Below are 25682 nucleotides of genomic sequence, written 5' to 3'. Positions count from 1 at the left end.
GCAAGATAAAAATGTTCTGAAATTAGGCTGTGGATGATTGCACAACTCTGAATATGCTAAAAAAAAAAAAATCAAACTGTATACTTAACATGTGTGAATTTTATGGTATATAAATTATATCGCAATACATTTGTTAAAAATTAAAAAAAAAAATGTTAACTCTGGTTGCCGTTATAATTTTTCATGTGTAAAATCTTAGATCACAAATAGAAAGGGAGGAAAATTGTTTTGGTGAATGACCACAGCCTGTCTCTGCCAGCTGAAGACACTTAGGAGGTCGATCATTCATCAATCAGGCTGGTGAATTTATATCGGAAAATTTTATGTGATGGCACTTTAAATCAGGATGATGGAAAATAAAACCCTTCCGTTTTCCCGTAAAAGTTGACTGCATTTCCCCCACACCTCAGTGTTTTCTTTCTCCTTTTGCCAAAGGCGATCCGCCCTTCCTGCTGCCTCTGTTATCAGACTGCATCCTTCTTCCTGACTCCCAACCCCTCCATCATATCCTTTACGTGGGGTGTTTTTTTGTTCTGCGTTTTGAACTTGTCTATTTTCATCTTTTATCAAAGTAAAATTTACATAGAATAAAATGCATGCATTTAGGTGTGCAGTTGGATGACTTGACTAATGCACATACACGTATAACCACCATTCCAATCAAAATGTAGAATACGTCCCTCACCTCCGAAAGTTCCTTGTGTCTCTTTGAGGTCTTCCCTACCCTACACTGTTACCTCCCTCCAGCACAGCCAACCATCGTCCTTTCCATGAGGCTTACATTTTCTAGAATTTTCTGCAGATGAAATCCTACAGCACGTGTGATTTGGTGCCTGCTATATTTCACTTAGCATGATTATTTTGAGATGCACCCATGTTCTCGTATGTATCCTCCATCACACCCAACCATCGTCCTTTCCATCAGACTTACATTTTCTAGAATTTTCTGCAGATGAAATCCTACAGCACGTGTGATTTGGTGCCTGCTATATTTCACTTACCATGATTATTCTGAGATGCACCCATGTTCTCGTATGTATCCTCCACCACAGCCAACCTTCGTCCTTTCCATCAGGCTTACATTTTCTAGAATTTTCTGTAGATGAAATCCTACAGCACGTGTAATTTGGTGCCTGCTATATTTCACATACCATGATTATTTTGAGATGCACCCATGTTCTCGTATGTATCCTCCAGCACAGCCAACCATTGTACTTTCTCTAAGGCTTACATTTTCTAGAATTTTCTGTAGATGAAATCCTACAGCACGTGTGATTTTGTGCCTGCTATATTTCACATACCATGGTTATTTTGAGATGCACCCATGTTGCTGTATGTATCCTCCACCACAGCCAAGCATCGTCCTTTCCATCAGGCTTACATTTTCTAGAATTTTCTGCAGATGAAATCCTACAGCACGTGTGATTTGGTGCGTGCTATATTTCACTTACCATGATTATTTTGAGATGCACCCATGTTGCTGTATGTATCCTCCACCACAGTCAACCATCGTCCTTTCCATCAGACATACATTTTCTAGAATTTTCTGTAGATGAAATCCTACAGCACGTGTGATTTGGTGCCTGCTATATTTCACATACCATGATTATTTTGAGATGCACCCATGTTCTCGTATGTATCCTCCAGCACAGCCAACCATTGTACTTTCTCTAAGGCTTACATTTTCTAGAATTTTCTGTAGATGAAATCCTACAGCACGTGTGATTTTGTGCCTGCTATATTTCACATACCATGGTTATTTTGAGATGCACCCATGTTGCTGTATGTATCCTCCACCACAGCCAAGCATCGTCCTTTCCATCAGGCTTACATTTTCTAGAATTTTCTGCAGATGAAATCATACAGCACGTGTGATTTGGTGCCTGCTATATTTCACATACCATGGTTATTTTGAGATGCACCCATGTTCTCGTATGTATCCTCCACCACAGCCAACCTTCGTCCTTTCCATCAGGCTTACATTTTCTAGAATTTTCTGTAGATGAAATCCTACAGCACGTGTAATTTGGTGCCTGCTATATTTCACATACCATGATTATTTTGAGATGCACCCATGTTCTCGTATGTATCAATAGGTCACTCCTTTTATTACAGAAGCATTGCACTGTGTGGATGTACCATAATGTCTTTATTCATTCACCCATTGAAAGATATTTAGGTTGTTTCCAGTTTGGGGCTATTGTGAGTAGGGGTGTAAGTCTTCATGTACATATTTCTATGGCCATATGCTTTCATTCTCTTTGGTAAATACCTAGGATTGCCATTCCTGGGTCATATAATAGGTCCATGCTTGACTCTGACAAAATATTTCAAAAAGCACTTGTCCTGTTTTGCACTTCACTCCATTATGTAAGAGTTCCACTTGTTCCACTTTCCTGTCAAGACTTGGTATGGTCAGCCTTTCAATTTAAGTTATTCTAACGTGTTTATCGTGGTGTCTCACTGTGGTTTTGCCTTTTCCACATGTCTGATAATATCGGGCATCTTTTCATGTCCTTATTTAGCATCCGGATAGCTTCCTTTGTAAAGTGTTCAAATCTCTTCCTCATTTCCATGTTTATTTTCTAACTTTGAATTTTAATTTTTGTGAGTACGTGGTCGGTATATATATTTATGGGTGACATGGAATATTTTGATACGGGCATGCCATATGTAATCATCACATCAGGTAAATGGGATATCCATCCCCTCAAGCATTTATGTTTTGGGTTACAAACAATTCAATTATACTCTTTTAATTACTTTTAAATGTAGAACTAAATTATTTTTCACTAAATTCACCTTATTGTGCTGGAAAATACTATGTCTTATTCCTTCTTCCTAGGTATTTGTTGTACGGGTTAATACTCTTCACGTCCACCCACACACACCCTCACTACCCTTCCCAGCCTCTAGTAAGCATCCTTCTACTCTCTCTCTCTCTCTGTCTGCATGAGTGCAATTGTTCTTATTTTTAGCTCTTACAAATAAGTCAGAACAGGTGAAGTTTTTCCATAGTGGTTGTACTGATTTACATTCCAACCAGCACCGTATGAGTATTCCCTTTTCTCCGTATCATCGCCAGCATTTCTTGTTTCCTGACTTTTGGATAAAAGGCATTTTATTAGGTTGGGGCAAAAGTAATTGCAGTTTTTACAGTTGAAAGTAGTTCTGATTTGAATTTCTCTGATGATCAATGACACTCAGCACCTTCTCATCTGGCTGTTCGCCATTTGTATGTCTTCTTTTGAGGAATGTCTATTCACATCTTTTGCCCGTTTTTCAAACACATTATCAGATTTTTTTCCTATAGAGCTATTTGAGCTCCTTATATAGTCTGGTTATCAATCCCTTGTTAGATACGTGGTTTGCAAATATTTTCCCCCATTCTGTGGGTTTCTCTTCCTTTTGTTGATTGTTTGCTTTGCTGTGCAGAAGTTGTTTAACTTGTGATCCCATTTGTCCATTTCTGCTTTGCTTGCCTGTGCTTGTGGCATATTATTCAAGAAGTCTCTGCCCACTTCAATGTCTTGGAGAGTTTCCTCAATGTTTTCTTTTTTTTTTTTTTTTTTACTTTTCTTTAATTGCATTTTAGGTTTTGGGGTACATGTGAAGAACACGCAAGATTGTTGCATAGGTGCATACGTGGCAGTGTGATTTGCTGCCTTCCTCCCCTTCACCTATATCTGGCATTTCTCCCCATGCTATCCCTCCCCAACTCCCCACCCCCCGCTGTCCCTCCCCTATTTCCCCCCAACAGAACCCAGTGTGTAGTGCTCCCCTCCCTGTGTCCATGTGTTCTCCTTGTTCAACACCCACCTATGAGTGAGAACATGAGGTGTTTGATTTTCTGTTCTTGTGTCAGTTTGCTGAGAATGATGGTTTCCAGGTTCATCCATGTCCCTACGAAGGACGCGAACTCATCGTTTTTGATGGCTGCATAGTATTCCATGGTGTATATGTGCCATATTTTCCCTGTCCAGTCTATCATCGATGGGCATTTGGGTTGGTTCCAGGTCTTTGCTATTGTAAACTGTGCCGCAATGAACATTTGTGTGCATGTGTCCTTATAGTAGAATGATTTATACTCGTTTGGATATATGCCCAGTAATGGGATTGCTGGGTCAAATGGAATTTCTATTTCTAGGTCCTTGAGGAATCACCACACTTAAGTAACATGAATCAGTAGTGTTTAGTATATTCATAGAGATGGAGTTTCGCTCGTTACCCAGGCCGGAGTGCAATGGAGTGATCTCAGCTCACCGCAACCTCCACCTCTTTTAAATTTTATTTATTTTTCAATGGGTTTTGGGGGAACAGGTGATGTTTGGTTACATAAAGAAGTTCTTTAGCAGTGATTTCAGAGATTTCGGTGCATCCATCACCCAAGCAGTGTACACTGTATCCAATGTCACCCCTTTCTCCAAGTCCCCCAAATTCCATTGTGTCACTCTTATGCCTTTGCATCCTCATAGCTTAGCTCCCAGTTATGAGTGAGAACATACCATGTTTGGTTTTCCATTCCTCAGTTACTTCACTTAGAATAATTATCTCTAATTCCATCCAGATTGCTGCAAATGCCATTATTTAGTTCCTTTTTATGGCTGAATAATATTCCATAGTGTGTGTCTGTGTGTGTGTGTGTGTGTGTGTGTGTGTGTATAAATATATATATATATAAACATTTTCTTTTTTTTAAAATTATGCTTTAAGTTCTGTAATACACGTCCAGAATGTGCAGCTTTGTTACATAGGTATACACATGCCATGGTGGTTTGCTGCACCCATCAACCCATCAACTAGGTTTTAAGCCTGGCATGCGTTAGGTATTTCTCCTAATGCTCTCACTCCCATTGCCCCCCGATATGTGATGCTCCCCTTCCTGTGTCCATGTGTTCTCATTGTTCAACACCCGCCTATGAGTGAGAACATGCGGTGTTTGATTTTCTGTTCTTGTGTCAGTTTGCTGAGAATGAGGGTTTCCAGCTTCATCCATGTCCCTGCAAAGGACGTGAACTCATTCTTTTTTATGGCTGCATAATATTCCATGGTGTATATGTGCCACATTTTCTTTGTCCAGTCTTCATGGGCCTTTGGGTTGGTTCCAAGTCTTTGCTATTGTAAATAGTCCTGCAGTAAACATACATGTGCATATGTCTTTATAGTAGAATAATTTATGATCCTTTGAGTATATACCCAGTAATGGGATTGCTGGATCAAATGGTATTTCTGATTCTAGATCCTTGAGGAATTGCCACACTGTCTTCCACAATGGTTGGACTAATTTACATTCCCAGCAACACTGTAAAAGCATTCCTATTTCTCTCCTATTTCTCCACATCATCTCCAGCATCTGTTGTTTCTTGATTTTTTTTTTTTTTTTGGAAGAAAAAAAAAGAGAAAGAGAAAGGGGGAGAGAGAACAAGAGTCTTGCTCTATTGCCCAGGCTGGAATGCAATCTAAATATAGGTATTAAAAACCTCTTTTACGCCGATAATTGTCCTTAACAGAGGAGACAGGAAGGAATAAAGGAAGAAAATAACAAACAAACAGCCAACGAATATTTCATCAAGTCTGTATAATGCTATGCAAATGCTGAAGAGTGATTTACTTCCAATTATGTGGTCACTTTCAAAATAGGTGTAATGTGATAGTGAGAAAAATGTATGTTCTGTGGACCTGGGGTGAAGAATTCTGTAAATATTCACTGAGTTTACTTGTTCCAGGTCTGAGTTCAAATCATAGATGTCCCTGTTAATTTTCTATCCCGTTGATCTGTCAAATATTAACAATGTGGTGTCAAAGTCTCCCGCTATTATTGTGTGGGAGTCCAGGTCTCTTTATAAGTCATTAAGAACTTGTCTTATGTAGCTGGGTGCTCCTATATTGGGTGCATACATATTTATGATCATTGACTCCTGTTACTGCATTGATCCTTTTACCATTATGTAATGTCCTTCTTTGTTTCTTTTAGTCTTTGTTACTATTAAAGTCTATTTTGTGAGAGACGAAAGTTACAACTCATGGTTTTTTTTTTTTTCTCTCCATTTAATTGGTGAATCTTCCTCCATTCCTTTGTTTTGAGTCTTTGTATGTCGTTCCTTGTGAAATAGATCTGGATACAGCGTACCGATGGGTTTTGACTTTTTATTCAATTTGCCTGTCTGTGTCTTTGATTGGGGCATTTAATCCATTTAAATTTAGGGTTAATATTGATATTTGTGAGTTTAGTATTGTCGTTTAATGCTAGCTGGCTATTTTTCCCATTAGTTTATGTAAATTGTTCATTATGGAGATAGTCTTTACATTTTGGTAAGTTTTTGGGATGACTGATACTGGTTGTTCCTTTTTGTGTATAGTTCCTTCAGAAGCTCTTGTGAAGCAGGCCTGGTGGTGATGAAATCTCTGAGTGCTTGCTTGTTCGTGAAAAATTTTATTTTTCCTTCATTTATGAAGCTTAGAGTGGCCAGATATGAGATTCTGGGTTGAAAATTCTTTTCTTTGAGGATATTGAATATTGACCCCCACTCTCTTCTAGTTTGTAGGGTTTCTGGTGAGAGGTCTGCTGTGAGTCTGATGGGCTTCCCTTTGTGGGTAACCTGACCTTTCTCTCTGGCTGCCCTTAGTATTTTCTCCTTCATTTCAACCCTAATGAATCTGGCGATTATGTGCCTTGGGGTTGGTCTTCTTGAAGAATATCTTTGTGGTGTTCTCTGTATTACCTGGAGTTGAGTATTGTCCTGCCTTAGTAGGTTAGGAAAGTTTTCCTGAATAATATCCTGAAGAATATTTTCCAACTTGGATTCATTCTCTTCATGACATTCAGGTATACCTATCAATCGTAAATTAGGTCTTTTCACATAGTCCCATATTTCTTGGAGACTTTGCTTATTCCTTTTTACTCTTTCCTCTCTAATCTTGTCTTCTCGTTTCATTTCATTAAGTTGGTCTTCGACCTCTGATATCCTGTCTTCTGCTTGATCAATTCGACTGCTAAAACCTGTGCATACTTCGCTGAGTTCTCCTATTGTATTCTTCAGCTCCATTAATTCACTTATATTCCTCTCTAAATTGTCTATTCTCGTTAGGATATCGTCAAAACCTTTTTTCAAGGTTCTTAGTTTCTTTACATTGGGCTAGGACATGTTCTTTTAAGTCACTGAAGTTTCTTATTATCCACCTTCTGAAGCCTAATTCTGTTGATGGAACGCACTCGTTCTCCATCAGGCCTTGTTCCGTTGCTGACGAGGAACTGTGATTCCCCTGTAGAGGGAGAGACATTCTGATTTTAGGTATTTTCAGTCTTTTTACGCTGGTTTCTTCCCATCATTGTAAATTTATCCACCTGTCGTCTTTGTAATTACCGACTTTCAAATTAGGTCTCTGAGTGGACGTCCAACTTGTTGATTCCCAGCGCCAGAATCTGAGCAACCCACTGTGCTGGCTAAAACAGCGGCATTAAGGTTCATGGTGCTTTTCTGCCTGGGAATCTCTGGTCTGGCTTCCCTCTTGAGTCCCTTTTTCAATCAGCTGAATAGGCAACTCTGCCTTACCGGATCTCCAAATGTCGACCAGAAGGGGACCCAGTCCCGCTCACTCTGTACCAAGAATCGCCGCACCGAGGCTCCAGCAAAACTGCCACGCTGGCCACAAGAGTTGTGCTGGTGACCCGTGGGGCTCCTCTGCTGGGAATCTCCTGGTCCGTGAGCAACAAAAATTTGTCTGAAAGTGTGAGGTCCTCTCGTTCTCTGCGCTTTCACTGGGAGCTACCATCCTGAGCTGGAGTAATCGGCCATCTTGGATCTCTCTCGTTTCTTGATTTTTTTTTCTTTTTTTTGGCAGCAAAAATTTTATTTTTTAAATTAAGATATAGTAAAACTGAGGATTTTTATGTACAGTTGTGTGAATTTTGCCACATGTATAAATTTGTATACCCAACACCACAACTAAGATACAGAATAGTTTCATGACTTCAATAAAGTTCCCTGTGCTGTTGTCATAATAGTCTCCTAATGTTTTATCTAATAATCCATACAGCCAGCTGGTAATCTTAAACAATATAAATTTGATTATTTTATCTCTACCACTACCTAAATATGAAACTTCATTGAGTTCTCAGAAATGTTACCTCCTTTGCCTGTAATCCCAATGCTCTGGGAGGCCAAGGCAGAAGGATCGCTTGAGGCCAGGAGTTTGAGGCCAGCCTGGGCAACATAGCAAGAGTCTGTCTCTAAAGGAAAATTTAAAAATTAGCTAGGTGTTGTGGTTTCTTGATTTTTTTAATGATTGCCATTCTAACTGACATAAGATGGTATCTCATTGTGGTTTTGTTTTACATTTCTCTAACGACCAGTGATGATGAGCTTTTTTCATAGGTTTGTTGGCCACACAGATGTCTTCTTTTGGGACGTGTCCATTCATATCCTTTGTCCACTTTTTGATGGGATTGTTTTTTTCTTGTAAATTTGTTCAAGTTCTTTGTAGATTCTAAATATTAGCCCTTTGTCAGACGGGTAGATTGCAAAAATTTTCTCCCATTCTGTAGGTTGCCTGTTCACTCTGATGATATAGTTTCTTTTGCTGTGCAGAAGCTCTGAAGTTTAATTAGATGACATTTGTCATTTTGGCTTTTGCTGCCTTTGCTTTTGATGTTTTAGTCATGAAGTCTTTGCCCATGCCTACGTCCTGAATGGTATGGCGTAGGTTTTCTTCTAGGGTTTTTATGGTTTTAGGTTTTACATTTAAGTCTTTAATCCACCTCTTGCTAATTTTCATATAAGGAGTGAGGAAGGGGTCCAGTTTCAGTTTTTTGCATATGGCTAGCCAGGTTTCCCACCACCATTTATTAAATAGGGAATATCCCCATTGCTTGCTTTTGTCAGGTTTGTCAAAGATCAGATGCTTGTAGATGTTTGGCGTTATTTCTGAGGCCTCTGTTCTGTTCCATTGGTCCATATCTCTGCTTTGGTACCAGTACCATGCTGTTTTGGTTACTGTAGCCTTGTAGTATAGTTTGAAGTCAGGTAGTGTGATGTCTCCAGCTTTGTTTTTTTAATGTTTGTTTTTGTTTGTTTGTTTGCTTGTTTTCTTAGGATTGTCTTGGCTATATGGGCTCTTCATTGGTTCCATATGAAATTTAAAGTAGTTTTTTTCTAATTCTGTGAAGAAAATCAGTGGTAGCTTGGTGGGGATAGCATTGAATCTATAAATTACTTTGGGCGGTATGGCCATTTCCACGATACCGATTCTTCCTATCCATGAGCGTGGAATGTTTTTCCATTTGTTTGTGTCCTCTCTTATTTCCTTGAGCAGTAGTTTGTAGTTCTCCTTGAAGAGGTCCTTCACGTCCCTTGTAAGTTGTATTCCTAGGTATTTTATTCTCTTTGTAGCAATTGTGAATGGCAGTTCACTCAGGATTTGGCCCTCTGTTTATTATAGTCTGTTTGTATATTATAGTGCAATATTGCACATTGATTTTGTATCCTGAGACTTTGCTGAAGTTGCTTGTCAGCTTAAGTTTTTGGGCTGAGATGATGGGGGTTTTCTAAATATACAATCATGTCATCTGCAAATAAAGACAATTTGACTTCCTCTTTTCCTAACTGAATAGCCTTTATTTCTTTTTCTTTCCTGATTGGCCTGGCCAGAACTTCCAATCCTATGTTGAATAGGAGCGCTGATGAGGCAGGAGAATTGCTTGAACCTGGAAGGCGGAGGTTGCAGTGACCCGAGATTCTGCCACTGTACTCCAGACTGAGCGACAGAGTGAGACTCTGTCTCAAAAATAAAGAAAGAAAGAAAATAAATTTTTTAAATTAAAAAAAAAAAAAAAAGAGTGCTGAGAGAGAGCATCCTTGTCTTGTGCCAGTTTTCAAAGGGAATGTTTCCAGCTTTTGCCCATTCAGTATGATATTGACTATGGGTTTTTCATGGATAGCTCTTACTGTTTTGAGATATGTTCCATCAATACATAGTTTATTGAGAATTTTCAGCACAAAGCGTTGTTGAGTTTTATCCAAGGCCTTTTCCGCATCTATTGAGATAATCATGTGTTTTTTGTCTTTGGTTCTGTTTAAGTGGTGGATTATGTTTACCGATTTGCATATGTTGAACAAGCCTTGCATCCCAGGGATGAACCTGAGTTGATTGTGGTGGATAAGCTTTTTGATGTCCTGCTGGATTTGGTTGCCAGTATTTTATTGAGGATTTTTGCATCAATGTTTATCAGGGGTATTGGCCTGAAATTTTCTTGTTTTGTTGTGTTTCTGCCAGTTTCTGGTATCAGGATGATGCTGGTGTCATAAAGTGAGTTAAGGAGGAATCCCTTTTTTTATATTGTTTGGAATAGTATCGGAAGGAATTGTACAAGCTCCTTCTTGTACCTCTGGTAGAATTTGACTATGAATACGTCTGATCCTGTGCTTTTTCATTGGTAGGCTATTAATTACTGCCTCAATTTCAGAATTTGTTGTTGGTCTTCTATTCAGGAATTTGACTTCTTCCTGGTTTAGTGTTGGGAGGGTGTGTGTGTCCAGGAATTTGTCCATTTCTTCTAGATTTTCTAGTTTATTTGCATAGAGGTGTGTACAATATTCTCTGATGGTAGTTTGTATTTCTGTGATATCAGTGGTGGTATCCCCTTTATCATTTTTTTTTTTAATTGCATTTTAGGTTTTGGGGTACATGTGAAGAACATGCAAGATTGTTGCATAGGTGCATACGTGGCAGTGTGATTTGCTGCCTTCCTCCCCTTCACCTATATCTGGCATTTCTCCCCATGCTATCCCTCCCCAACTCCCCACCCCCCTCTATCCCCCCCTCTCCCCCCCAACAGACCCCAGTGTATAGTGCTCCCCTCCCTGTGTCCATGTGTTCTCATTGTTCAACACCCTTTATCATTTTTTATTGTGTCTATTTGATTCTTCTCTCTTTTCCTCTTTATTAGTCTGGCTAGCAGTCTATCTGTTTTGTTGATCTTTTCAGAAACCAGCTCCTGGGTTCATTGATTTTTTTGAAGGGTCTTTTGTGTCTCTATCTCCTTCAGTTATGCTCTGATGTTATTTCTTGCCTTCTGCTAGCTTTCACATTTGTCTGCTCCTGCTTCTCTAGTTATTTTAATTGTGATGTTAAGGTGTCAGCTTTAGATCTTTCCTGCTTTCCCCTGTAGGCATCGCCTGTGCTATGAATTTTCCTCTCAACACTGCTTTGGCCACGTCTGAGAGATTCTGATACGTTGTGTCTTTGTTCTCACTGGTTTCAGGGACCTGATTTATCTCTGCCTTAATTTCATTATTTACCCAGTAGTCATTAAGGAGCAGGTTGTTCTGGTTCCATGTAGTTATACGGTTTTGAGTAAGTTTCTTAATCCCGAGTTCTAATTTGATTGCATTCTGGTCTCGGAGACAACTGCGATATCCATTCTTTTGCATTTGCTGAGGAGTGTTTTACTTCCAATTATGTGATCAATGTGGTGCTGAGAAGACAATGTATATTCTGTGGATTTAGAGCGGAGAGTTCTGTACATGTCTGTTAGGTCTGCTTGGTCAAGAGCTGAGTTCAAGTCCTGAATATCCTTGTTAACTCTCTGTCTTGTTGATCTGTCTAATATTGATAGTGGGGTGTTAAAGTCTCCCACTATTATTGTGTGGGAGTCTAAGTCTCTTTGTAGGTCTCTAAGAACTTGCTTTATGAATCTGGGTGCTCCTGTATTGGGTGCATATATATTTCAGTTAGTTAGATCTTCCTGCTGCATTAATCCCAGTTGTCTCTTTTTATCTTTGTTGGTTTAAAGTCTGTTTCATCAGAGACTAGGATTCCAACCCCTGCTTTTTTTTTTTTCTTTCCATTTCTTTGGTAAATATTCCTCCATCCTTTGATTTTGAGCCTATGTGTGTCTTTACATGTGAGATGGGTCTTCTGAATACAGCACACCAATGGATCTTGACTCTTTATCCAATTTGCCAGTCTGTGTCTTTTAACTGGGACACTTAACCTATTTACATTTAAGGTTAATATGGTTACGTGTGAACTTGATCCTGTCATTATGATGCTAGCTGGTTACTTTGCCCGTTACTTGATGCAGTATCTTCATAGTTGACGGTCTTTACAATTTGGTATGCTTTTGCAGTGGCTGGTACTGGTTGTTCCTTTCCACGTTTAGTGCTTCCTTCAGGAGCTCTTGTAAGGCAGGCCTGGTGGTGACAAAATCTCTCAGCATTTGCTGGTCTGTAAAGGATTTTATTTCTCCTTCACTTACGAGGCTTTGTTTGACTGGATATGAAATTCTGGTTTGAAAATTCTTTTCTTTAAGAATGTTGAGGCTGGGTGCGGTGGCTCTTTGCCTGTAATCCCATCACTTTGGGAAGCCAAGGCGAGTGGATCATGAGGTCCAGAGATCGAGACCATCCTGGCCAACGTGGTGAAACTTTGTCTCTACTAAAAATACAAAAATTAGCTGAGTGTGGTGGCACGCGCCTGTAGCCCCAGCTACTCGGGAGGCTGAGGCAGGAGAATTGTTTGAACCCTGGAGGCAGAGGTTGCAGTGAGCAGAGATCGCGCCACTGCACTCCAGCCTGGCACCTGGTGACAGAGCGAGACTCTGCCTCAAAAAAAAAAAAAAAAAAAAGAATGTCGAATATTGTCCCCTACTCTCTTCTGGCTTGTAGGTTTTCTGCAGAGAGATCCGCTGTTAGTCTGATGGGCTTCCCTTTGTGGGTAACCCGACCTTTCTCTCTGGCTGCCCTTAACATTTTTTCCCTCATTTAAACCTTGGTGAATCTCATGATTATTTGTCTTGGAGTTGCTCTTCTCGAGGAGTATCTTTGTGGTGTTCTCTGCATTTCCTGGACTTGAATGTTGGCCTGTCTTGCTAGGTTGGTGAAGTTCTCCTGGATAATATCCTGAAGGGTGTTTTCCAACTTGGTTCCATTCTCCCCGTCACTTTCAGGTATACCAATCAAACATATGTTTGGTATTTTCACATAGTCCCATATTTTTTGGAGGCTTTGTTCATTTTTTAAAATTCTTTTCTCTCAAGTCCTATCTTCACACTTTATTTCATTCAGTTGATCTTCAATATCTGATATCCTTTCTTCTGCTTGATCAATTCAGCTATCGATACTTACATATGCATCACGAAGTTCTCATACTGTGTTTTTCAGCTCCATCGGGTCATTTATGTTCTTCTCTAAAGTAGTCATTCCAGTTAGCAATTCGTCTAGACTTTTTTCAAATTTCTTAGCTTCCTTGCATTGGTTAGGGCACCATTTTCATTTTAAAGATGAACCTTAGAGATGTAATTTCGGAAGTGGAAGAAGCTATATGCCCAGAAATGTTTGTTTTTGAAGTACTTAGAGCAGTAAAAATTTTGGAATATCTTCAATGTCTTTCAATAGGAAAATTACCTAAATTCTGATGCTATATAAAATTTATCATTATTATTATATACTCATCCTACTTGTAACTTTACATGTAATGAAATTATTTGCTTCACTCTGTCCATAGATGATGGAGTCCATAAGATTAAGAATGGCCAAGTTTGTCTCTACCAACTAGCTCATTTCCTGGTAGGCACTCAATACGTACTCATTGAACAAGCAAATGAACTTAGGTCTCTGTTTATCTTAATAGGCTGGAAGTGATGGAGAGAGTATTGGAAACTGTCCCTTTTGCCAGCGCCTCTTCATGATCCTCTGGCTGAAAGGAGTTAAATTCAATGTCACAACTGTTGACATGACCAGGTAAGAGAAATCAGGACATGTCAAATTCTAGAAATTGAGATTGGTAGACGCCAGAATGATATTGGTGTTTATATAGTGAATGCTTTACCTACGGACCTAACTCTGCTTATTTTTAATCATCGTAGAAAGCCTGAAGCGCTGAAGGACTTAGCCCCAGGCACCAATCCTCCCTTCCTGGTGTATAACAAGGAGCTGAAAACAGACTTCATTAAAATTGAGGAGTTTCTCGAGCAGACCCTGGCTCCTCCAAGGTACAGCATTTTCAAGATACTGTTTTGCTGAAGATAATCTATTTTATTGGCTTGTTTATGGCAGATTGAGGACTCTTACCAATTTAAGTACTTTTGCATTTCTGGGCCTCCATGTCAAATGATATACACGCATGAACATCCCCGTCCAACTTCAAATACAAAAAGATGATACATACAATATTTCAAACAATTTTTAAAAGCTGCATAACATACATAAGACAAGAATGTAAGTTCTCTGTGGTCTAGAAATAAGAGTAGAAACGTATAGTGAGATGGGAGTGAAGGAGTAAGGTACTAACACTACGTAATGCATAAGGAATCATCAGGGCATACCCAACGTGAGGGCTAGTGGCCAGAAAATAGACCTCAAGCAGTTAACCAAAGGCCAGAACTGTACTGCATACACTGGAATGACAATCGCACATCTCTGTCTACCCAGGATACGTCTAAAAACAAGAAGCATGCTGTGTTCATTTCCTATTGCTGTGTAAGAAATCACCACAAACTTTAAAACAACAGCCATTTATTATCTCATGCTTTCCATCGGGCCATTGTCTGGGCATGGTCTGCTAAGGTCTTCTGTTCAGGGTCCCAAAAACTGCCCTCAAGGTGTTGGTGAGGAATGCAGTTCTCATATGGGACCCAGGTGACTCTTCCATCTTCATTCAAGTTTTTGGCAGAATTAAGTTCCTTGCAGCTATATGACTGAGGTCTTAGGTTACTGGGTAGCTGTTGCTTGGGGTTGGCATTCAATTCCTAGAGGTTGCTCCTCTGTATAGCTGGTTCACAAAATAGCTGACTGTTCTCTTTCTCTAAAACCTGCAGGAGAATGTCTCTCTGATGGTTCATCTTCTTCTAAAATTTTTGATCAGTACAAATTATGGGATACATATGAAATTATGTTATGTGTCTGTAATGCATAGTGGTCCAGTCAGGGTATCCAGGGTGTCCATAACCCAAGTACCACACATTTTTTTTAACTATACTCACCGTACTCTTCTATCAATCATTGAATTTTTTCCTTCTATCTTATATTTATGTGTGTGCTTTTTAACCCACTTCTCTTCATCTTCCCTTCTCCTCCAAATCACCCTCCACACTCTCTGTTACCTATCTTTCCATTCTTTATCTTCATGTGATCAACTTTTTAAACTCCCACAGGTAACTGAGAACATGCTATTTTTGTCTTTTTGTGCCTGGCTTATTGCACTTGGCATAGCGACTCCAGTTCAATCCACACTGTTGCAAGCGGCAGAGTTTCATATTCTTTTGTGGAAGAATACGATTTCACTGTATCTGTATGCCACACTCTCTTTATCCATTTATCTGTTGATGGACACTTAGGTGGATTCCATAGCTGGTCTATTGGTAAGAATGCTACAATGATTTCCCCATGAGAGGGCAAGTGTCCCTTTGACGTACTAATTTCTTGGGCTTGGGATAAATGATGATTCGTGACATTTTTGGATCTTATATTAGTTCTACTTTTAGTTTTTTGAGAAATCCCAGGCTATTTTCCATAGTGGCTATATTTATATGTTCCAAACAACAGTGTATAAAAGTCCCTTTTTCTATAAATGTAATCCACCACAAAAACAGAACCAAAAACAAAAACCACATGATTATCTCAATAGATGCAGAGAAGGCCTTTGAGAAGATTCAACAGCCTTTTATGATAAAAACTCTCAATAAACTAGGTATCGAAGGAACATGTCTCAAAACAATAAAAGCTATTTATGACAAACCTACAGTCAATATCATACTGAATGGGCAAAAACTGGAAGCATTCCCTTGAAATCCTGCACTAGACAAGGATGCCGTCTATTACCACACCTGTTCAACATAGTATTGGAAGTTCTGGTCAGGACAATCAGGAAAGAAAAAGAAATAAAGGGTATTCAGTTAGTTAGGAAAGGAGGAAGTCAAATCGTCTCTATTTGCAGATGACGTGTACATTTAGAAGACCCCATCGTCTCAGCCCAAAATCTCATTAAGCTGATAAGCAACTTCAGCAAACTCTCAGGATACAAAATCAATGTTCAGAAATCACAAGCATTTCTATACACCAATAACAGACTGACAGAGAGCCAAATCAAGAACGAACTGCCATTCACAATTGCTACAAAGAGAATAAAATACCTAGGAATACAACCAACAAAGGATGTAAAGGACCTGTTCAAGGAGAGCTACAAACCACTGCTCAGCGAAATAAGAGAGAACACAAACAGATGGAGAAAGATTCCATGCTCATGGTTAAGAAGAATCAGTATCGTGAAAATGGCCGTACTGCCCAAAGTAATTTATAGATTCAACACTATCCCCATCAAGCTACCATTGACCTTATTCACAGAACTGGAAAAAAACACTTTAAACTTCATATGGAAATAAAAGAGGGCCAGCATAGCCAAGACAATCCTAAGCAAAAAGAACTAAGCTGGAGGCATCATGCTGTTTGACTTCAAACTATACTACAAGGCTACAGTAATCAAAACAGCATGGTACTGGTACCAAAACAGAGATATAGACCAATGGAACAGAACAGAGGCCTTGGAAGCAACGTCACACATCTACAACCATCCGATCTTTGACAAACCTGACAAAAACAAGCAATGGGGAAAGGATTCCCTGTTTAATAAATGGTGTTGGGAAAATGGGCTAGCCATGTGCAGAAAGCAGAAAATGGACCCCTTCCTGACACCTTACACTAAAATTAACTCCAGATGGATTAAAGATTTAAACATAAGACCTAACATCATAAAATACCTAGAAGAAAACCTAGGCAATACCATTCAGGACATAGGCATAGGCAATTTAAGTACTTTTGCATTTCTGGGCCTCCATGTCAAATGATGTACACGCATGAACATCCCCGTCCAACTTCAGATATTTTCATATCCTTGAGGAATCACCACACTGTCTTCCACAATGGTTGAACTAATTTACACTCCCACCAACAGTGACACTGTTTACAATGGTAAAGACCTGGAACCAACTCAAATGCCCATCAATGATAGACTGGGTGAGGAAAATGTGGCGCATACACACCATGGAATACTATGCAGCCATCAAAAACGATGAGTTCGCGTCCTTTGCAGGGACATGGATGAGTCTGGAAACCATCATTCTCAGCAAACTGACACAAGAACAGAAAACCAAACACCATGTGTTCTCATTCACAGGCAGATGTTGAAAAATAAGAACATATAGCCACCACGCCCAGCTAATTTTTTTGTATTAGTATCTTGAAAATGCTGTACCTTGGAGTTAATAACTCAGTAGTTTCCTTATGTATAAGAGATACAATTAACAATTTCACAGGATTATTGTACGAGAACTCTGTATCATTTAGTATATATGCCTAAATTCAACAAATTATTAAGTGCAAACAAAAGGTTCTTTTATGAGTCCATTATTTTTCCTCCCCAAGGAACTAGGGATCCTCCTCTAGGACTCTGCCCCTTAACAACAAAAATATCCAGTGAAAAATATCCATTGTACATCTTTCTACTCCTTTTTCTATGTTCATATGAGCGTAATAATAAGTATGATGTACGTCGTAAATATTCCGTCTTGCTTACTGGTGTAAATTGAACTTCCTCTTTTAATGGCTACATAATAGTCCATGTAACAGACGTGCTACACATTGCTAGACTGTTCCCTTACTGACGAGCATGCCTTCTTTACATTTTATTGCTACTATAAACAGTTCTATAAATAACGTCTATGTTGACATGTGCATACATACTGGTGATTTTGTGCCTATGGACTAGAATCCAAGGACTGAAATTCAGCTGGCATATATTTTTAAAAATTTCTGTTTTACTCAGCATACCCTTTTCCCATAAGCAGTCTTTTTACGTCTGTGCCCATATAACGGGTAGAGTGATAGCTCATTGACACTTAACTTGCCTTTCCTTGGATAATAGGTGCATTTAAGCATCTTACCTATGTTGATTGATCATTTGGCTTTGTTCTTCTGTTAATCATCTTGCCAAATCGTTCTGATTTTCTATTAGCTTGAGTATCAGTTAGGAATCGTATTCAGTTGCAGAAACCCAAAAAGTAGTGGTTTAAATAAATTTGGGTTTTCCACAGCCAACATCATACTGAATAGACAAAAGCTGGAAGCATTCCTAATGAAAACAGGCACAAGACAAGGATGCCGTTCTTACCACTCTTATTCATTTATTTATTTATTTTTAATATATATTTTATTGCGTTTTAGGTTTTGGGGGTGCATGTGAAGAACATGCAAGGTTGTTGCATAGGTGCACACGTGGCAGTGTGATTTGCTGCCTTCCTCCCCTTCACCTATATGTGGCATTTCTCCCCATGCTATCTCTCCCCAACTCCACACCCCCCGCTGTCCCTCCCCTATTTCCCCCCAACAGACACCAGTGTATAGTGCTCCCCTCCCCGTGTCCATGTGTTCCCATTGTTCAACACCTGCCTATGAGTGAGAACATGTGATGTTTGATTTTCTGTTCCTTGTGTCAGTTTGCCGAGAATGATGGTTTCCAGGTTCATCCATGTCTCTACAAAGGACATGAACTCATCGTTTTTGATGGCTGCATAATATTCCATGGTGTATATGTGTCTTATTTAAAATAGTATTGGAAGTCCTAGCCAGAACAATTAGGCAAGAGAAAGTAATAAAGAGAGGGTGTCAAGCTATCCGTGTTTGCAGGTGATATGATTCTGTATTTAGAAAACCCCAGAGTCTCAACCCAGCAGCTCGTTCACCTGATAAACAACTTCAGCAAAGTTCCAGGATGCAAAATCAATGTACAAAAATCATTAGTATTTCTATACATCAACAACAGCCAAACTGAGAGCCCAGTCAGGAAGGCGATCCCATTCACAATTTCCACACAAAAAATAAAATACCTGGGAATACAGCTAACCCAGGAGGTGAAAGATATCTACAATGAGAATTACAAAACACTGCTCAAAGAAATAAGAGAAGACACAGACGAATGGAAAAATATTCCATGCTTATGGATAGGAAGAATCAATATCAACGAAATGATCATACTACCCTACCGCAAGCAATCTAAAGATTCGATGTTATTTCTATCCAACTAACAATGACATTCTTCACAGAACTAGAAAAAACTATTTTAAAATTCATATGAAACCAAAAACAGGCCCGAATAGCCAAGGCAATTCTAAGCAAAAAGAACAAAGCTGGAGGTTATCACATTAGCCAATTCAAACTACACTTCAGGGCTACAGGAACCAAAACACAGCATGGTACTGATACAACGCCTGTGATTCCTGCACTTTGGGAGGCTGAGGCAGGTGGACTACCGGAGGTCAGCCATTCCTGATCAGCCTGGCCAACATGGTGAATCCCCATCTCTACTAAAAATACAAAAGGTAGCCAGGTGTCGTGGCACACACCTGTAAGCCCAGCCACTCAAGAGACTGAGGGAGGAGAATTTCTTGAACCTGAGAGGTGGAGGTTGCAGCGAGATGAGATCACGTCATTGCACTCCAGCCTGCACGACAGAATGAAACTCTGTCTCAAAAAGAAAAAAAAAAAAAACCCAGGCAGATAGACCAATGGGACATAATAACATAATACAGAGCCCAGTAATAAGCCTGCACACCTACGACGAAATGATTTTTGACAAAGCTGACAAAAACAAGCAATGGGGGAGACACCCCCTATTCAATAAATGGTGCTGGGATAACTGGCGAGTTATATACAGATGATTGAAGCTGGACCATCTTAATTTGGATTCAAAACTTAAGTGTACTGGACAGGGAACCTGTGGCACATATACACCATGGAATACTATGCAGCCATAAAAAAACGATGAGTTTGTGTCCTTCGTAGGGACATGGGTGAACCTGGAAACCAACATTCTGAGCAAACTGACACAAGAACAGAAAACCAAACACCGCATGTTCTCACTCATAGGCGGGTGTTGAACAATGAGAACACGGGCACAGGGAAGGGAATGACACTCACAGGGCTAGGTGGGGGGAGTGGAAGGGAGGGAGGGGAGGGACAGCAGGGGGGTCAGGGAGGATGGGGAGGTATAACACCAGGAGAAATGCCTGATGTAGGCAACGGGGTCGGGGGGATGGAGACAGCAAACCACCATGGCATGTATGTACCTATACAATAACCCTGCAGGTTGCAGGACGTGCACATGTACCCCAGAGCCCAAATACAAATTTAAAAAATTTACCAAACAAGCTCTATGCTTAGGTTACATATGTACCTGTTACCACTTTCAAAAACCTACAGTCAACGTCGATGAAAACTAACTGCTGATCATCAAATAAACTTATACAATTGTCAAAAAAAAAAAAAAACTTAAGTGTAAAACCCAAAACTTCAAAGATGCCAAAAGCAATTACAACAGAAGCAAAAATTGACAAATTGGTTCTGATTAAACTGAAGAGCTTTCACACAGCACAAGAAACTATCAACAGAGTAAACAGACAACCTACACAATGGGAGAAAATTTTTACAAACCGTGCATCTGACAAAGGTCTAATATCCAGCGTCTATAAGGAACTTAAACAGATTTACAAGAAAAAAATCTCATTAAAAAGTGGGCAAAGGACTTGAACAGATGCTTTTCAAAAGACAAACATACACGGGGCCAATAAGCCTATGAAAAATGCTCATTATTGATCATTGGACAAATGCAAATCAAAACCATAGTGAGATACCGTCTCACACCAGTCAGAACGGCTGTTATTAAAAAGTCAAGACATAACAGATACTGGCAAGGTTGTGGAGAAAAGCAAACACTTATACGCTGTTGGTGGGAGTGTAAATTAGTTCCAACATTGTGGAAGACAGTGTAGTGATTCTTCAAAGAGCTAACAGCAGAACTACCGTTTGACCCAGGAATTCCATTACTGACCCAGAACTACCATTTTACCCAGGTATGGTAGAAAGATTTACATCTCATCAGATGCCTGCGTGAGAATGTTCATTGCAGTGCTACTCACAATAACAAAGACATGGAACCAACCCAAATGCCCATCGACGATAGACTGGACAGGGAACCTGTGGCACATATACACCATGGAATACTATGCAGCCATCAAAAACGATGAGTTTGTGTCCTTCGTAGGGACATGGATGAACCTGGAAACCAACATTCTGAGCAAACCGACACAAGAACAGAAAACCAAACACCGCATGTTCTCACTCATAGGACGGTGTTGAACAAGGAGAACACGGGCACAGGGACGGGAATGACACTCACAGGGCTGGGTGGGGGAGTGGAAGGGAGGGGAGGGGAGGGACAGCAGGGGGGTCAGGGAGGATGGGGACGGATAACAGCAGGAGAAATGCCTGATGTAGGCACTTAGTTTTCATCCACATTGACTGTAGATTTTTGAAAGTGGTAACAGGTACATATGTAACCTAAGCATACAGCTTGTTTGGTAAATTTTTAAAAATTGTATTTGGGCTCTGGGGTACATGTGCACATCCTGCAACCTGCAGGATTATTGTATAGGTACGTACATGCCATGGTGACTTGCTGTCTCCATCCCCCTGACCCCGTTGTCAAAAAAAAAAAAAAAACTTAAGTGTAAAACCCAAAACTTCAAAGATGCCAAAATCAATTACAACAGAAGCAAAAATTGACAAATTGGTTCTAATTAAACTGAAGAGCTTTCACACAGCACAAGAAACTATCCACAGAGTAAACAGACAACCTACAGAATGGGAGAAAATTTTTACAAACCGTGCATCTGACAAAGGTCTAATATCCAGCATCTATAAGGAACTTAAACAGATTTACAAGAAAAAAATCTCATTAAAAAGTGGGCAAAGGACTTGAACAGATGCTTTTCAAAAGACAAACATACATGGGGCCAATAAGCCTATGAATAAAGCTCATTATTGATCATTGGACAAATTCAAATCAAAACCATAGTGAGATACCGTCTCACCCCAGTCAGAACGGCTGTTATTAAAAAGTCAAGACATAACAGATACTGGCAAGGTTGTGGAGAAAAGCAAACACTTATACGCTGTTGGCGGGAGTGTGAATTAGTTCAAACATTCTGGAAGACAGTGTGGCGATTCTTCAAAGAGCTAACAGCAGAACTACCGTTTGACCCAGGAATTCCATTACTGACCCAGAACTACCATTTTACCCAGGTATGGTAGAAAGATTTACATCTCATCAGATGCCTGTGTGAGAATGTTCATTGCAGTGCTATTCACAATAACAAAGACATGGAATCAACCCAAATGCCCATCAATGACAAACTGAATAAACAAAATGTCGTATTTACGCAGCCATAAAAAGGAATGAGATCATGTCTTTTGCAAGAACATGGATGGAGGTAGAGGCTATTATTCTCAACAAATTAACACAGGAACAGAAATCCAAATACTGCATGTTCTCACATGTAAGTGGGAACTAAATAATGAGAACTCATGAACACAAAAAAGGGAAGAACACGTGCTGGGGTCTACTCCAGGGTGGAGAGTGGGAGGAGGGAAAGGAGCAGAAAAGATAACAATTGCGTACTGAGCTTAATACCTGGGTGATGAAACTATGTGTCACCTATGTGACAAACCTTCACATGTATCCTGAACCTAAAATAAAAAAGTAATTTTATTGAAATAAATATGGTTTTAATTTTTCTCACATAAGCATCTCAGAATGAACCTGGGATGATGAGGGCTCCGTAATTTCATTAGGGATTTCAACTCCTAATCTTTCTTCTCTGCCATCCTTCAACTGAGGCTTCCAGTCTCAAAGTTAACTCATGGTGACAATATTGAACTCCAGGCAACAGATTTAATATTCAAACCAGCTTCAAGGAGCTTTCACGGAAGCCACACTCAAAAATTTCCATGTACATCTCCTGTTCGGAGGTATTTCACATGGTCATATCTAAGTAGTGGCATATAAGTGTGTTACCTCCCATAGTTTGCCCCTCTGACAACCCAAATAAGTGTATGTATTCTTCTCATGTGTGGAACACACAGTTAATACAATCAGCTCACAGTCCAGGACGTTTGAATGATGTGTAATGTCTCCATCAGATACTAATCGTCAAGCAGTCAAATATATAAAAAAAAATCCACCCACTCTTTGACACACGCTTTTAAGATTATTTTTGAGATGGAGTTTCACTCTTGTTGCCCAGGCTGGAGTGCAATAGCATGATCTTGGCTCCCTGCAACGTCTGCCTCCCGAATTCAAGCGATTCTCCTGCTTCGGCCTCCCGAGTAGCTGTGATTACAGTCATGCGCCATCATGCCCGGCTACTTTTTGTATTTTTATTAGAGATAGGGTTTCTCCATGTCAGGCTGGTCTCGAACTCTCCACCTCAGGTGATCTGCCCGCCTTGGCCTCCCAAAGTGCTGGGATTACAGGAATGAGCCACCGCGCCCAGCTGACACACCCATTTTTAAAAGTGAAGATTGGATAACACACAACAACCACTTCAAAAAGGACTGAAATATTCTTTCTAAGTTTTATTGTTACAAATACTCCTAAAAGGAATTGCCTTTTTTACAAGGCCCTCCAGAGCAGTTACTGGGATACGGGAACCCTTCCATATAAACTTAGTTTTATCTACTTTTTAAAGGCCTTGTAAAGACCCACATTAATGGAAATGGTGGAGTAGGGAACTCCAGAACTCCATTCTTTCAAAAAAGCAATGAATAGGCTGGCAAAACTGTCAGAATCAACTTTTTCAGAACTCTGGAATCTAAGCAAAAATTACAACAGCCAGGCCCCTTACCTCGATACCATCCTCCGACTGTCAGCCCATCGGTAGCCTTAAAAATTGGCAGCTTTTATTGCAGGTGCAGGTTACTGGTACCGGAGGAAGTGATATTGACCTTATTCTCAATGAACTGTGATTGTGTGGTTTCACCTATCTGGTACTTCCCTGAAGGAGTCCTGTTTGTCACCTGCACCAGAGCTTCCCCAGAGCTGAGGCACCTTCCTGGTGCTGTTTGTGGAAAGCATTTTAAAGGAAATGTATCAGTCACAGGAAGAAGGGCGCTTGGATACTTAAGAGATGCTTAGGGAAATAATGACTTCAAAGCCTTTTACGTATTCTGAGGATCAAAGGAGACCGTGCCTGTACCCATTTCTAGATGTGTGCTCACAAAGGAGGAATACCTAATGTAGATGGTGGAGGGATGGATGCAGCAAACCATCATGGCACTTGTATACCTATGTAACAGATCAGCACGATATGCACATGTACCCCAGAACTTAAAGCATAATAAAAAAAAAAAAGAACTGAGAACATCCTAGGCTCTCGATTCTGGCTAAACTTCAGAGACCACACAATCAGAAAATAGAGACTAAGGAAGTTTTTCTTTTCATAGTTTGTTTCTTTGTTTCGCCTCCAGGAGCTTAATGAAATCTCTGTAAAATCAACAGCTGACTGACGCCAACGGAACAAAGATTTCAGACGCCACACGTACCGAAAGATTACAGACCTTACAAAATTTGTTCAGAAAATTCACTAAACGAGCCACAACCACAATAAGCAACAGCAAGACCAGGGGAGTGGGAAAATCAGATTTCCAAAGTTTCTACATTATAACGTTCAAAATATGTGGTTTTCAAAAAAAAAAAAAAAAACTTAGGCATGTGAGGAAACAAGAAAGTATGGCCCATTCTCAGGGGAAAAAGAAATTAATAGAAAATTGTCCCTGAGGAGAAAGAGACATGTGGATTACTAGACAATGACTTCAAATCAACTGTCTTGACTATGTTTAAAAAGCTATAGAAGGCCGGGCGCGGTGGCTCACGCCTGTCATCCCAGCACTTTGGGAGGCCGAGGCGGGCGGATCACAAGGTCAAGAGATCGAGACCATCCCGGTCAACGTGGTGAAACCCCGTCTCTACTAAAAATACAAAAATTAGCTGGGCACGGTGGCGCGTGCCTGTAATCCCAGCTACTCAGGAGGCTGAGGCAGGAGAATTGCCTGAACCCAGGAGGCGGAGGTTGCGGTGAGCCGAGATCGCGCCATTGCACTCCAGCCTGGGTAACAAGAGTGAAAAGTCCGTCTCAGAAAAAAAAAAAAAAAAAACTATAGAAAGCCAAAAAGATGTCTCACCAAATAAAGAACATCAATAAAAAGACAGAAATTATAAAAATAAACCAAATAGAAATTCTGAAGCTGAAAAGTACAATAATGTTCAAAAAGTCACTAAAAGTTTTCTTTTTTGAATTTTTGTTTTAAGCTCAAGGGTATTGGTGCAGGTCTGTTACCTAGGTAGACTTGTGTCATAAGGGTTTGTTGCACGGGTAATTTCATCACTTTGGTATTAAGCCTAGTACCCATTAGTTATTTTTCCTGATCCCATCCCTTCTCCTACTCTCCACCTTCTGATAGGCCCCAGTATGTGTAGTTCCCCTCTATGTGTCCATTTGTTCTCATCATTTAGCTCCCATTTATAAGTGAGGATATGCATTATTATTTGGATTTATCTTTCTGCATTAGTTTGCTGGGGATAATAGCCTCCAGCTCTGTTCATGTCCCCGCAAAGGACATAATCTTGTTCTGTTTTATGGCTGCATAGTATTTCATAGTGTATATACGCCCTTTTTTTTTTTTTTTTTTTTTGAGACGGAGTTTCGCTCTTGTTACCCAGGCTGGAGTGCAATGGCACGATCTCGGCTCACCGCAACCTCTGCCTCCTGGGTTCAGGCAATTCTCCTGCCTCAACCT

General features: G+C 40.0%; 1 protein-coding gene across 1 annotated transcript in view; it reads left to right on the top strand.

Annotated features, from left to right (window-relative positions):
* The window catches only part of CLIC2 (chloride intracellular channel 2), a 59510-nt gene that overhangs the window by 2993 nt on the left and 30835 nt on the right, over window positions 1-25682 (top strand). The window contains exons 2-3 of the mRNA XM_064371488.1: window positions 13630-13739; window positions 13865-13990. Of these exons, the coding sequence (XP_064227558.1) occupies window positions 13630-13739; window positions 13865-13990 (236 nt within the window). The remainder of the gene's footprint in view (window positions 1-13629; window positions 13740-13864; window positions 13991-25682) is intronic.

The sequence above is a fragment of the Aotus nancymaae genome, unplaced genomic scaffold, assembly GCF_030222135.1.
Source record: "Aotus nancymaae isolate 86718 unplaced genomic scaffold, 86718_ANA_hifiasm-v0.15.2.pri h1tg000138l, whole genome shotgun sequence".
NCBI classification, from domain to species: Eukaryota; Metazoa; Chordata; class Mammalia; order Primates; family Aotidae; genus Aotus; species Aotus nancymaae.
The sequence above is the reverse complement of the archived record's forward strand: the minus strand, read 5'-3'. Positions and strand labels throughout refer to the sequence as shown.